General features: G+C 30.6%; 2 protein-coding genes across 2 annotated transcripts in view; one reads left to right on the top strand and one right to left on the bottom strand.

The window, feature by feature from the left end:
- The window catches only part of LOC129219756 (uncharacterized), an 84,390-nt gene extending 79,154 nt beyond the window's left edge, over positions 1 to 5,236 (bottom strand). The window contains exon 1 of the mRNA XM_054854050.1: positions 5,147 to 5,236. The gene's annotated coding sequence lies outside the window, so the exon portion shown is untranslated. The remainder of the gene's footprint in view (positions 1 to 5,146) is intronic.
- Positions 5,237 to 6,081: 845 nt separating this feature from the next.
- LOC129219758 (chromatin remodeling regulator CECR2-like) overlaps positions 6,082 to 14,644 on the top strand; it is a 74,188-nt gene continuing 65,625 nt past the window's right edge. The window contains exons 1-3 of the mRNA XM_054854051.1: positions 6,082 to 6,211; positions 14,172 to 14,260; positions 14,338 to 14,444. Of these exons, the coding sequence (XP_054710026.1) occupies positions 6,205 to 6,211; positions 14,172 to 14,260; positions 14,338 to 14,444 (203 nt within the window). The 5' untranslated portion in view covers positions 6,082 to 6,204. The remainder of the gene's footprint in view (positions 6,212 to 14,171; positions 14,261 to 14,337; positions 14,445 to 14,644) is intronic.

Here is a 14,644-nt window from a genome sequence, read left to right on the forward strand (position 1 = left end):
GTTTACACAATTAAATTCTCATTCTCAATTAAATTCTAAAACTCTCAGTCTTAAAATAAAATCCTCAACATTGTTACATGCTTTATATCACATATTTACTTGTGTGTAGGTTGACTCATGTTCAAATAGACCTTATAATTTTTTCAGAAGAATGCTGGAAAAAATTAAATTTCATGCATAAAGTTATTTTTCCCCCCTAAGATTTCTCAATAAACCAAGCTTTAAGAGCAATCAGATTCTGAGGCCCTTACATTTTGCTGAATTTCAGTAATAAACTTCTTCATTAATGAAGGCAAACTTGTTGTCTTTAAAGATCCTGAACGTTGGCCAAATCAGAAAGCCCCCCCCCCCCCCTACTAATACTTGAACTGTAAGACCTCTTTTTCAACTTCCGAATTTTTCCAAAATGCTTGGAGTGGAGCATAATAATGATGCCAAACATTGTATGGTGAATAAACGTCATACAATGAAATAATATTCTTATAAAAATTTCATATACCTTATATGACTTGATTTTTGTAGAAAAATGAAGCATCTTGGTATTCTACAGCAAATATATTTAAAGAGCTCATACTTTAAATTTAAATATTTTTCATTAAAAATAATTAAGTAACATAAGCATAGGCGAATTTACGAGGATGCCAACATTTTTGATTGGGTTTTCAAAAAAAATTTAAATGAAATATATTTTATCAGGAAAAAATATATTTTTCATCACGAAGTTTGTAAAACAACTTATATTTTTCTAGAGTTACAATGCAAGTAAATTTACTTGAAAACAAACCCGAAAATACAATAAAATGCTATTATGCGACCTGGTCACCACACATCGCCAGTGCGAGAGAAATTATGCTACATATTAAGAAGTATTTTTATCCATTTAAAAAAGAAGATAATAAATAATTACATGCATCAAATTAACACATTTCTTAAATTATTTATTATTCAATGTAAGCAATGTATTATAGACTAATTGTTTTCTATGTAATTGCATATTTATTGGTATATCATTACAATTTCTTTTTTTTTTTTTTTTAAACTATGGTTATGATTATTGTAACACACTTCCTCATAAACAATAGAAACTCCTTCAAGTCAAGTCCTTACGCATCATTCCAAAAAACAGTGCTATAAAACCACTTTGCAGAGCTGCCACTGAGTTCCGCTACTTAAAAATAGTTGCTTTAGTAGCCTTCAGATGAAAAAATCTCCAAAATAGTTACCAAGTACAGAAAATAGTTTCTAAAATAGTCTCCCATTTTTTAAAAATAGCATTTATATTATATTAATGCACTGAAACTTGGATAAATAGATATCACTCACAGCAGGGGAATACACCTATACGTGGGGCACAATTTTCCTAAACAATCCCTGAAAAAGAAAACTTCAAAAACATTTCCCAAACTCTAGCCCAACCCTTTTGAGTAAAAACACTCGAGAAACCAGTACTGACACATTCTGGTATGATTTCTTATTGTCTGACTGTTAATTAAATATAACAGTAGTAATAGACTAACTGCATAAAAAGAGCTAGAAGCATTGTATCCCTGATATTTACGATAGATAGAAAATTTTGCTTTCATTTTCAAAAAATGAATATATAATATGGAATATGTATGCAAGAAATTAAAAACCAAAACACAGTCATAAAAATTGTAGTGGAAACAAACTCTTTTCAGAAATTGCGTTTGCAAAAACTAACTCTTTACAAAAATCGCATTCGTAATGCGATACCTTAAAAAATTGTGATCCCAAAAATGAAAAGATTTGTACGAAATGTTTCTTACATTTACTCCAATTTGTTTTTTAGTTATTCCTTTTGAATTGCCATTTAAAATTTCGTTAAAGTGTTTATTTTGGCTAAAATTTCAAAATTCTTGAAGTTCTATGTCCTTTGCTCCCATAATAAAAATTAGTTTTTTGGTTCTTTCCACTACTCAACAATTGTTTGGCACAGTATAGCCTACTAAGACTCGTGCGCCAAAAAACTCAACCAAACATTCTCCTTTCAAAGAACTTTTCAAATTCTAAAAAATATACAAGAATATATTTCACAATTAATTATTTTTAGACGTTTTTGTTCATCTACAATCAATTTTTTTTAAAAACCAGGACGTGAAGTAAACCAGTGGGGACAATGGGGGATTTTGTTTTTAAAATTAATACTCAGCTAGAATTTTAACTGAATGTTCCATATTCTGTGCATACCTACATTGGACCTATCTTTTATGCACCTAAATATCACACAATTGAAAAGTATTTAAAAAATCCTTCAGTCTTCAACAAAGATTAAAAACCAGACTTCACAGACTGACCAAAATAAAACTTTTCTTTAAAAAATCAATTTCTTTTGCACATTTTAGATAATGCAATCAGCTATCTGTAGTACAGCGAAACCTCTCCGAGCGGTCAACCCTCTTAACGGCCAAGATTTTGCAGCACGGATGTTAAAAACACCCCTAGCAACGGCCATCCAACCCTTCTGAACAGCCGCCGAATGGATGCATCCATTCCATTTTTCAGGAAAATTTATTCACTTTCTGCTTCTAATCTGCAGCTTTTCAGTTCTAAGAGGAGAAATCTTATTGTCCTTTAACAAATTCGGAAAATGTCACTCATGTTTATTTTATTAGTTGGTCAGTGTGTATGTGTAATCTGGGCTGCAAACAAAACTGTTGGAGATAATTTTATGAATTTCGAACCACATATTGAAATTCTGAGCAATATGAACGCAGAAAATCTGCGTAGAGTAAGATTTCAAATTCTTTCCAACACGAAACTGCATTGGAGAGCTTTGACAATTAAACTGTCAACTGAGAGAAACATCTTCAAGTTAATGAGTCTGAGAAAATAAGAGTTTTTCAATCAAATCTAATATTTAGTTTGGGATAGGTTTAAATTAACTAATCAGTTTGCTGTGTGCAATTAGCGTCTTTTGAGCAAGTAAATTTTTATGCCTTTCGCGTACTAATTCTGCCTCTGATAATCAATTTGCATTTTGTAATCATGAGCAAACTAAACTTTCAACTGAAATGATTCTGAGATAGTAAATATAGTCATCTGAAATTCAGATGCAATGACCAAAAAATTGGTTATCATTTTGAATTGAAAAACATTTTGAATTGCAACAAGCAATATTTTGAATTCAAATTTAAAGACTATTGTTGGAGCTTAAAAACTTGAGTCACAAATTGTATCCTTTCTTTGAAAACTAAAACAAGTTAAATAATATACTATTTCCCTTTTCAAACGGTCTCAAGCTTCATTCTGTGTGCTTATATGTGTGACTTGCTTATATTGTGTATTATAGAATTATATTGCAACTGAAACAAAAATCCTTTAAAGTGGCCACCCCTTCTCAATGGCTGAAATTTTGCAGAATGGAGGGGTTGCCGCTCAGAGAGGTTTTACTGTACTTTTATTTAAAAAATATTTTTTCCACATTTAGGCACAAATTTAATTCTAGGTATTATCATGACATCAAGAATTAAATTTTTATTTCTAACACCATTGACAGTATGTTACATAAAGCTAGCAAAAAAATTAAGACACCACAATAAAATTGCAGAATCAAATTTAAAGAAATTCTAAAATCATATTATTCAACTGATTAATTTTTGTTTTTCATATGAGGAATTAAATTCTGAAAAATAAGTCATTGGTTAGAGCAGCATCAAAACCTACAATAACGAGATTCATGCATTAAATATGTAAAACCCTTCTTTCTCATGGCATTAAAACAATATTCGTTCAAAATATTGATTTTAGTAAAATAAAAGTATTGAAGATCTATTTAAATATATTTTTTTAAATTAATATGTCATAAAGCCAATATAGGTCTACTATTTTGGGGAAAGTATTGCGTTAAAAAGTGCTCATCTAAGTTTTTTTTTTTTTAAATAAGTATCTCTGTTGTATTTTTCATTGAAAAATGCACACAGAGACAAGATAAAAGATTTTGTTTAATATGGCAGTTAACAGCACACTAACATCAAATAAAACCTTAGGCAGTAGTTAGGTGTTAAAAATGCGAAAACTCCTAATTATTTTTGCAAAAACTAACTGGATTAAAAAGTGCACATCTAGGTTTTTTTTTTTATTTGTACCTCCAATTAATATTTTAGAAAATAAAATACTAAATAACCTCAATATTCTTCATTGAGAGTATAATATTTAAATAGAAGTTAGATGCAGAGATTCAATTTAAATTTCCTTCATTAAGGTACAGTTATTAGCACACTAACCTAAAAAAAAAACTTAGTGGCATAAGCAGTAGTTATGCATTAAAAATGCAAAACCTTCCCAAAGTCTTAAAAAATGTTCGTTCAAAATATTCAATTTAATAAAGTGAAAGTATTGAAGCACCTTTTAAATATCCTTTGTTAAATCAAAGTGTTTTTAGTCACTAAATATATTATTTTTGTAAAAATAAAGTATTCATCTAGGGGGATTATTATTATTTTTTATTTTTTAAATTCGTATCTCCGATTTGATATTTTGTTAAGTAGAATACTAAATAGTCTAATTTCTTAATTGGAAATATTTTCATAAGAAAAAACTTTCAGGCATAGATACAATTTAATTTGGTTTATTTAAGTAGTTCAATATAAACATTAAATAATTAAGATCGAATTGAAATTTAAAAAAAGAAACAATAATAAATTATATGAGAACATTTGATTAAAAGTACTCCTGAAATTAAACATTTTACCTAAAAAAGAACGAACAAATTCTTGATTTAGCAATAGCGATTCCCTCTATCATTCCCATCAAAACACAAACAAGCTTGCACAGCAGAGCTTCCCTATGCACTGGATTACTGCCCACACATCAAAACATCAAATAAACTATATGCTGATCGACGAAAAAAGCGTGAGCACAACAACCACATTTAACAATCATGAATTTATGAGGAATAATTCTGATCAGACAAAACAACATTAATAGAGGTACATGCATACGAACAGTTAAATTCCACTCATCATCAGCATTAACATCTAACACCTTTTAAACATGGACACCGAGAAGGGATGGGGTAAGAGCTTCAGCTCAGCGATAAGCATCCATGCATAAGCACAAATCAACAAAATTTTACTGAATAACAGCTTGCTGAGGATTTTTAACTTTGATTTTTTTGCGTACTTACTGGTATCTGAATTATCAGGAGCAGCCATTTCTGGATGTTCCTCTCTTGAGTCACTGTTTTCCGCCATCTTAGCGACTTACAGAAAACTATGGCACTGGCGAAACGTTAACTGTAAACAGGAAGCCTTCACATTTCTAAATCCAAAACGGGGTACTGTAGTTCACTCATTTGCCGCAAAGAGGCCTGTTGCTACTTTTGAAGGAAAATAAATTTAAAAATCTGTTGCTTTTTCTTGAGTTGACGAGATATTATGTAAGATTTTTAAATTTCAAACCAAGTAGATTATTTGATACAAACATGTAAATTTTAAAATTAGTGAAATTTTTTTTGCACCCAAAAAAGTAAAATGACTCTTGGGGACAAACCATTCAAAACTAGAGTTGTATCCCTGTAATTCAAAGATGCTTGAACATTCTCTAAACACGAAACTGTTTGCAGAAGATCATATTTTTCCCCTTTGAAAGAGAACTTATAGGTTGCGCTTGACGAAACTCACCGGTCGACCGGTAAGTAACTAGTTACTAACCGAAGCGTTCTATCATCAACCGGTTACCACAGCGGTTACCACTCTAAGCAGTTGATTGGTTGATTGGAGCACGTGATCACTAGTTGTCACGTGATTAACTAACCGGTCGCTCTCGGTCGAGCTCGTCGAACGCAACCTAAATATCTGTTTTGGGGACAAACCACTGAGTCGAGAATTGTCCCCAAGGTTCGAGGACGTACATTAACAAAATAGTTTCAAGTAGTTCATGTTATTTTTCTTCAAAAAGGCCTTTTTTTTGAACTAAACAATCTTATGTTTCAATAAATATATATAGTTTGTTAATTAAAAAATATTAAAGCATTTCTTCCCTCTTTTTACTCCTCTAATTTACCTAAAGTAAAGTAAATTCATTAAAAGCATTCTGATTGGTGGGAATAAAATCCTGGCGGAAAAAAATACGACATTAATTTATTGACGTTTTTAGTAAACGTAGAAGAAAATAAGTACCGAAAATACATGTGGTTTGAGTTCGCTGTTATATTGTGCTTCATGCCGTCAACTGCCTGATAAAATGGAAGGTTAGCTTTGTTTTCAATGAAAAATAATATACACATGACATTTCCCTTACTAATTTTTTCCAGTCTCAAACCGCTTGAATAGAAATGTCAAAAAAATTTCTAAAAATTTGTTTACATGTTAAAATTATTAATTGCTGTGCCTCTTTTGCTTGTATTTCAGCAAAGTCAAGTGCGAATAGTTTCAGTATTAATTTGGATGATATTTTTGAACACTGGTGATGGTAAAAATCATGCGCATGTATCGAACTGCTCTTATTGTGTCAAATTGCAATTGACATCTCTGCTTGCTTCTTCCCAACTTCTTAATCGAGAAATTACAACTCTAATTCTATTTTAGTATGCAAAATTGAATGTCTTGCAACGTTTCCTTTGCTTGCGCTCTCATTTTAATTTACTGAATTCCTTGACAATTTTATTACTTATAGAATTGTGCGTGATTTCCTCAGGAATAGGAACCCATTTCTCGTAACAAATTCAGGGGGACCATGAAGGGATCTGCAGTTATTAATTTTTTTTTTGCAAAAATCAATAGTGTCACTATATTATTTCTTGTAACTAATGATCCTTTTGTGGTCCCACTTTGAAAATTTTGAGGTGTATTCATTAAAATGCTAAAAGTCATAATTTTTTCAAAGTTTTTAAAATTAACATTTTAAAATTAAAAACAATGCAGTGTAGTGGGTTAAGGGGGTTACAAATAAAAAATCCCCCAACCCCTGAAGCACTATCAATTGTATTTGCGTAATTATGTGTCTTTTTATGCTTTAATAAGTGAAACTTTCCATTGTGGAAAATGTTTTGCTATCCCACTAAGTGTGAAGTAGTACTACATAGTAGGGCTGGGCGATGTAGGAATTTTTACATCGTGATGCATCACCAACTTTACGTAGCGATGCATCTCAATGTAAGTTTTTTTTTTTTTTTAAACTAGCTTATTTAAGTTTTACAAAATATATACAAGTTATCAAAATTATATATTATGCGAGACACGAATTAACAGATTTTAGCACCAGAAAGAAATTAATTATATTATAAAGCAGTGCTAAAACGCAAGTTAGTGAAAAATGTGGAAGGAGGGTCAGAGGGTTAAAAACGATTAATGCTTATATTACTTCAATGTGAATTTTTTAATTATTATGTTTGCATGCCTGTTATGTTATGATTCAAGTTTTGTTTGAACCTTGATTATTTTTTTTTTTAAAAGTCTTTGTGAAAAAGTTATTCCTAGAGTATGCTACAAACTACTGTTTTTTTTTTTTTTTGTATCACAATACTTCTACTTTACTTTTTTTTTTCAAGTACAGTCGGTCCCCGATTAAATGAACCTCTATTTAACGAATTTCGCGATTTAGTGAATTTTTCTTTTTTCCATGACTAATTTTTTATGGGCGAGGGGACAACTAATGAATAGTGATTCTGATGCTGAAAGCAATACTGAAACTCCTAAAAACTAACTTTTTCAAATGCTTTACGTGGCCTGGAAACTGTTAAAAAATATCTCATGCAGCAGGCTGAAAAGGACACAGTATTTTTTCTCTCCATAAAGTTGAAAGAGAACTATTTTGAGTCAAGTATCAAGGAAATTGTTCCAACATGTATTACTCGGTAGTTTTAAATTTCAAATTAACTAGCGCTTAATAAGTCGTGGAATGCTGAATAAAAGGTGTAAATTTTCTAATTATGGGTATATTTGCACAGCTGCTTATTAGGGGTTTTAGATGAGGTAAGTGCATTATTTTTTAAATTTTTTATCACCTAGATATTATGAATAACCCCAATTTAACGGATAAAAGCTTCAGTCCCGATGATTTCGTTAAATCGGTGTCCGACTGTAGCTATAACAGAGTAGCGTCGCTACTTCCGACCACTGACCTAGTTATATCATGATTATCAGATGAATCCATGTACTGGAAAGAAAATACTTTCTTAGCAGAATTTTGATGAACCTAACTTAGTTCCTTAATCAGGAAATATATTAATTTGTTTTTGGAATGATTTTCTTTTTTTATTTATTTCTTATTAATGATTATGCTATCAGGATTTTAAATGGAACTAGATTGAAATTTCACATAAGACACAAAATAGATAAACTATTTTAAATTGGTATTAAATAAAAATAACATACAGAAAAAAAAAATTAACTCGACATTAGATATTCTGTTCAAATTTTAATCAAATATTCGGTATTCAATTCATCTCTTCCAACAGCAATAGGATTACTAGATATATTAACAGCTGCTTTTAACTGAATCATTTTGTCAAGTAATTGATTAGATACTTCATGGAACAAAATTTCTTCTATTTAATATAAGAATGAAGTTTTGACTATTTTTCTTCAATCGCTATTGCCATGAATCCAATCCAGCGTTTATATTGAGACCTTAGTATTTGCAACAACTATTGTAATTTTAAAGGATATAATGTATGCAGAGTTATAGAATCGATATAAATTTAATAACGACTTACGCTATGCATTTCCGACATGTGCACTTTAAAGTAAATCATTAATCGTGTAATGGTATGCTTTTTACTGTTACTGAATGAGTGTTTCTTAAAGCCTGGTACTGTTACTGGACAGCATATTGTGCCCTGGCAACAAAGTGTCCGAATGAAAAAATTATTGATTCTTACCAGCAATAAATAAAAACCTAAAGAATTTGTGCTGCAGATTGGAACCAATTCATAAATTTCAAGTATTCCAGCTCTGTTTCATCTATAAGTGATTTAGAGTGATATTATCTGGTTTTGTAAATCCAAAACTATTACCATAAATTTAAAACTCAGAATTAAAATAATGCTAATCCTGTTGCTCATTTTTTTTTTTACATCTCGTTGGATTTAGATAATAGTAAAAATATATTTCTGTAGCTATCCAAAAACATTACTTTTAACAGCCTTTAATAATTTAGGTAGGGAAATCGAGTTGAACATTTTAAAAATAACTCAAACATTTAGCAAGTCCCACTTTGAAAATTTTGAGGTGTATTCATTAAATTACTAAAAGTCGTATATTTTTTCAAAGTTTTTAAAATTAAAAAGATGCAGTGTAGTGGATTAAGGGGGTTACAAATAATAAATCCCCCAACCCCTGAAGCACTATCAATTGTATTTGCGTAATTATGTGTCTTTTTATGCTGTAATAAGTGAAACTTTTTCCATTATGAAAAATGTTTTGCTATACCAGTAGGTGTGAAGTAGTATTACATAGTAGAGCTGGGCGATGTAGGAATTTTTACATCGTGATGCATCGCCAACTTTAGATCGCGATGTAACAATGCATCTCGATGTAAGTTTTTTTATAACTAAACTTGCTTATTTAAGTTTTACAAGATATATACAAGGTATCAAAATTATATATCATGCGAGACACGAATTAACAGATTTTAGCACCAGAAAGAAATTCATTAATATTATAAAGCCGTGCTAAAAGCGCAAGTTAGTGAAAAATATGGAAGACAAATTTTGACATTACAATGAGCCCATTTATTCAATGCATAGAGATGTAAGTAAATGGAAAGTCATGCATTCCATTCAAAATATTCTTGCATTAAAAAAAGTTCCTTGTAATCAGTAGCGGGAGCAGGGGACTGCACCGTGTGACACTCAAGGAGGATTTCATTGTATAAATATTTCAACTTTTGAAAATTTCTATCAATATATCTTAAATTATATTTAATCTAACAAATTTAACAAAAGTACAGTGCCCAATATTGGAGGGGGAGGTTTCATAGATCAACTAGGAAAAATTTTGCATAAAATGAATTTGCAGTTTATATTTTTGTCTTCCCAACTTTTATTATGCCACAAAAATAAAACTGAGTTGTTTCTGAAAATGATATAAATTTCATATTTACATTCATTTATTATTTTTTTGGGTGGGAAGAAGGTTGGTGACACTACAAGTTACCGACCCCGACCCGTGTGACATCTGTGCTAGGAACTCCACTTCTTGTAACACCAGAATATGTGTTGCATTTTTTATTGCTATTTCGCTCTTTAAATTTTGCTTTTTTTGGCAAGTGACTATATGATAAACTTACATATCTTTCATCTCATCAACATATCTTTCATCTATAACTATAGCACATGTGCAATTCTTACATGTTTCGAGAAAAATGAAAGTCTAACTCTTCGCATCTTCATAGTTAAACCAGAATGGATTGATACACTGCTAATTAACATTAGTGTGAAAAAAAATTAGAGCACAGCAACTCTGGACCAGTGTCTGTACATCAGAGCAGTATTGATGCATGGATTTAGAGAAAAATTCTAAACCAGTTTAACGATGTAGGATTTTTCTCATTTATAGTAATTATCCCGACTCATTAAGCGCTAACTTAAAAAATAAACCAAAAAAATAACACCTCTGAGATTCCATATACATCTCAGATTTCAGCTGAAAAAAATAAAGCTGCTTTGTAACATTTTATTTTCTGCAAGTTATAGATGTCATATTTCTAGAGTCCTTGTTCCATTGCACAATAATCTTTGAATATTGAAAATGTATTCAAAATATTAAATGAACACAAAAAATAAAGAAATTTAGAGGAGCATCAGCATTAACCTCCCATTGAAAAACATATTGCGTTGGGAAAGGGGCTTGGTGTACTGTGGCACAAATGACGTCAAGCCAATCAAGGGTCGTTTCTTCTCACGGCACTTTTAGGGCAATTATAATGCTTATTTGTGCGGAAAAAGAATTGGAATTTTAGATTCAGGAGATCATTTTTGATAAGTTGGCATAAAAATTTGGAAAATTTACGAAATGCTGTTGTTGTCCATTGATTCAGTTTAGAAAAATTATCATTTTCCAGGGATTTTAATTGCTATCTAACTAATTAACCAAATTTTAAGTCTTAACCAAAGACGGAAGTTTTATTTTAACTGTGATTCGTTTTTTTAGCAAAAATTCTAACAGAAAACAACGTAGGTAATTTTATAAAATACCTATAAAGTGCAAGTGCTTATAGTTTAAATATACAGCATACACTTAAGATTTAAAAACATTTAATAACGATGTATTAAGTATTGAGTTTCCAATTTGGCGTCTTTTTTTTCTTGCAGAATTTCTAATTTTGAGGATTCTGGGAACCCCCCCCCCCCTTTTTTTGTTATTTTGTGTAAATTTCTGAGTATTTTCATTTTTAACCTGCCAATACTTTTGCTGAATTTACGATTTTATCCGATTTGGCGAGGTAGTGAAAGCTTAGCGGGGGCTTTGAATTTAAAGACTCACCTTTTTCTGCTAATAGATCAGCACCCTGTTTTAATAGATAGCTATTCTAGTCTTAGAGCTTAAAGGGTAATAAGTTCAGGCAATGACTATACATACTCATTTATTATGAGTTTCCGTTTTATTTACTGTAATTTCCTTAATAAAAAAGCTCAACTAGTGATATGATGAATGAAATGCGAGTACATTTCTCTCCCATAATCTTGAAACTTATGAACTGTTCCCATCAACAATTAACAAAAATTTATTCAAAAGAAATTATCTGGTGCTTTGGTAGACTAAAAGTTGAACTTATCAAAATGCTATGAAATTTATGCTCGAGTTGGTTTGTGAACTAATTGCTGAGAAACCGTCAAATCTAATATTTTTCTGACCTTTTATGTAAACAGAATTTGTGGTTATTTTGTTTAATCCATAGGGTCAGACAGGGCAATTATATATGTCAAAATTCCATAACATTTTGATATTTTCGTAAGTATAAAAGATAAAATGATTTAATTTGGAATGGAGTAAGCTTACACAATTTAGAAATTATTCAAATAATCCCTTTACCTAAATTTTTTTTATTTATTTTATTTAAATTAAATGAGTGACCAAAATTACCCCAGATCGGAGCAATTATGGGTCACACACGGGATAAATATGAATTATCCCCTTTTTTTAATGTAATCCATGTCAAAAGTAATTAACTATTCTAAATTATCATTTCTTAGCCCACAAAGAGATTTTTTAATGACCAAAAAGTTTGATGTATAACACATTATAATTGAAATAATTTGATATTACTCTTACTAGTCGACTATAATTGATTATTGTTCTTTGCTCTAAGCCCACGATTCAGTGAAGAAATTTCTTTAATATTTGTAAATTTGTGTGCTTGCTATCTTCATCATTCATGTTTCTATCAAATGCAAGAATTTTTCTTTTAAATTTTAATTAACTAGACTGAAAAAAAGCACTTATTTTAAATTACATCTAGAAATGTCTCGCTTGAAGAAACTAAAATTTCCGACACCTTGTTCCTGAAAATTCATTTCTGCTTTTTCTTTGTCCAAAGTTTTAAGTTACTTTCCCTTTGTAGTCTTACATTGTTAGGGGAACTAAATGTGGAACTACAACATTGTAGTTCCCCATGTTGTTGTCATCATACACAACAAAGTATATCTGATATTCAAGTACAGAATGAGTTCAGTTATAGCACCATCTTTTAACATTTTTAAAACAGGATTATTTTTGCAATTTTGTTATTGCAAATTCTTCCCTCTTTTTGTTGTTATAAACAATTCTAAAATAAGCTCATTTTGCATTTAGGCGCTGTTTATAATCAGCTTGTTGAGGTACTTATATTTTTTTGCAAGCAGGGTTTTTCTCATTGGCTGCATTTATAAATTTGATTTCTCTTGGAGTTACAAGATGGACGAGCGAGTTTGATTTGTTATAACTATCGAATTAGTCTACTTATTTGGAATTTAAGGGATTTGTATTAATTTGTTGCTTATTTTGGTTCTTAGTGTGTGTCATAATTGCATGCTAACATAGTTTATCTTCAAAGCTGAAATTGATTTGGTAGGCAAAAGAGCATTATACTTCAGCAGCAATTGACGATGATACATTATCTAATTTTGCATATTGCTATAGGTTTTTGAGCATTAAAATTTTTTAAAGAGAGAGTTTGGCTCAGAAAATAGTAAGTTGAAGTGAATACTGATATTACTTACGTAGAAATAAGTAAGAAAAACATCTAATATCAGAAAATATACTGACCCAGAATTACCCCACTAAACTGGGGTATAAATCAGGTTACTTTTATGTTGACTTTTTATAAAAAGAAAAAATGTATGTAGGTATGAAAAGCATAGATCATTTGCTATATTAAAAAACAGCACCAACAAAATTATACCTTCAACTGTGTTTCACCGACACAAAACTTAGAAAAAAATCTCAATTTTCCAAGGCAACCTTTTTGAAGCTGTTTTTATAGAAGTGTGATAACTCTTTTTTTCTCTGTTATTTACTTCACAGTTGCATTGTTTTTGATATTGGTGTGGGAAAATTGAATGTATGTGGATGACTTAGCATAATTTAGTTTTTTTGCAAAAACATTTTTTACCAGTAAAAAGTTAGTGACCTACAATTCCCCCATGTGACCCTACTGATTTGGACAACCTGATTCCCCTATTAGTCTGTTCAATTGTATTCAGTTATTCATCTTTGTCATGGGAGGAGACAAACTGCCATTTTAGGGGTTTCATACTGAGAAATGACCCCTCCCCTACAAACAAACATACAGTTTTGGGTGCAAAAAAATACTAAAACTGCTTAGGTGTCGATACAAAGCACCAAATTGGTCGAATAATGCACCTGATACGGCAAAAATGTAACTAATTTCATGCTGTAAAAAAACATGTTTTAAATTTTTTTTTATAAATTAAGAAGGTTACTGCAATTGTTTACATTTTATTTATAATTTTTTTGAAATTAATGCGGATGTATAATAATGTTGACAGCTTAGGGGAGGTTATGATCCCCATGACCTTTCCTCTGTATCTGCCCCAATCTGCATTTTGTAAAGAGGATTCTTTAAACTTGTTGAGAAAGATTTTGGATTTTAGCTATTTAATTATCCAGACAATCCAGGTTTCATGGTGCTTTTCAAACAAATAATCTGAGATTTAATATACTGCTCACTTCTTATTGATTTTTTTTTTTTTTTTTTGTTCTTTTTAGAAGTACAAAGCTGGTGGGAAGTGCCATCAGTGGCTCATTTCTGTTATGTATTCCGACACGCATTTAACCTCTTCTACATCGAAATAGGTGTAAGTTGATTTGTTTGATATGATTGTAGTTTGTTTTAGTCTGTAATTAAGGTATTCTAATGTGCTGTATGTTGTAGGAATTGGAAGCGGCTATCCTAAATATTCAAGATCCAGAGATGTGTATTTCTTTGGAACAACTCATGATGCGCTTGTTACAAGGATGTTATGATGCTGAATCGGTCACGTATGTATATTTTTCTCACTTTCCCGAGTTCATTATTCACATTCAGTGATAACACTCCTTATTGCATCTTCTACTTTATAATACTGAGATTGATTGTTCATATGAATAAATGTCATGAGGATTATCAGAAATGCCCTGATGGAGCTCACTGTAACCTCTCAAAAGTTTCCTTATTCGGCAAATTTTATCTTAAGATTCGG

Source organism: Uloborus diversus, chromosome 4 (assembly GCF_026930045.1).
Source record: "Uloborus diversus isolate 005 chromosome 4, Udiv.v.3.1, whole genome shotgun sequence".
NCBI lineage: Eukaryota > Metazoa > Arthropoda > Arachnida > Araneae > Uloboridae > Uloborus > Uloborus diversus.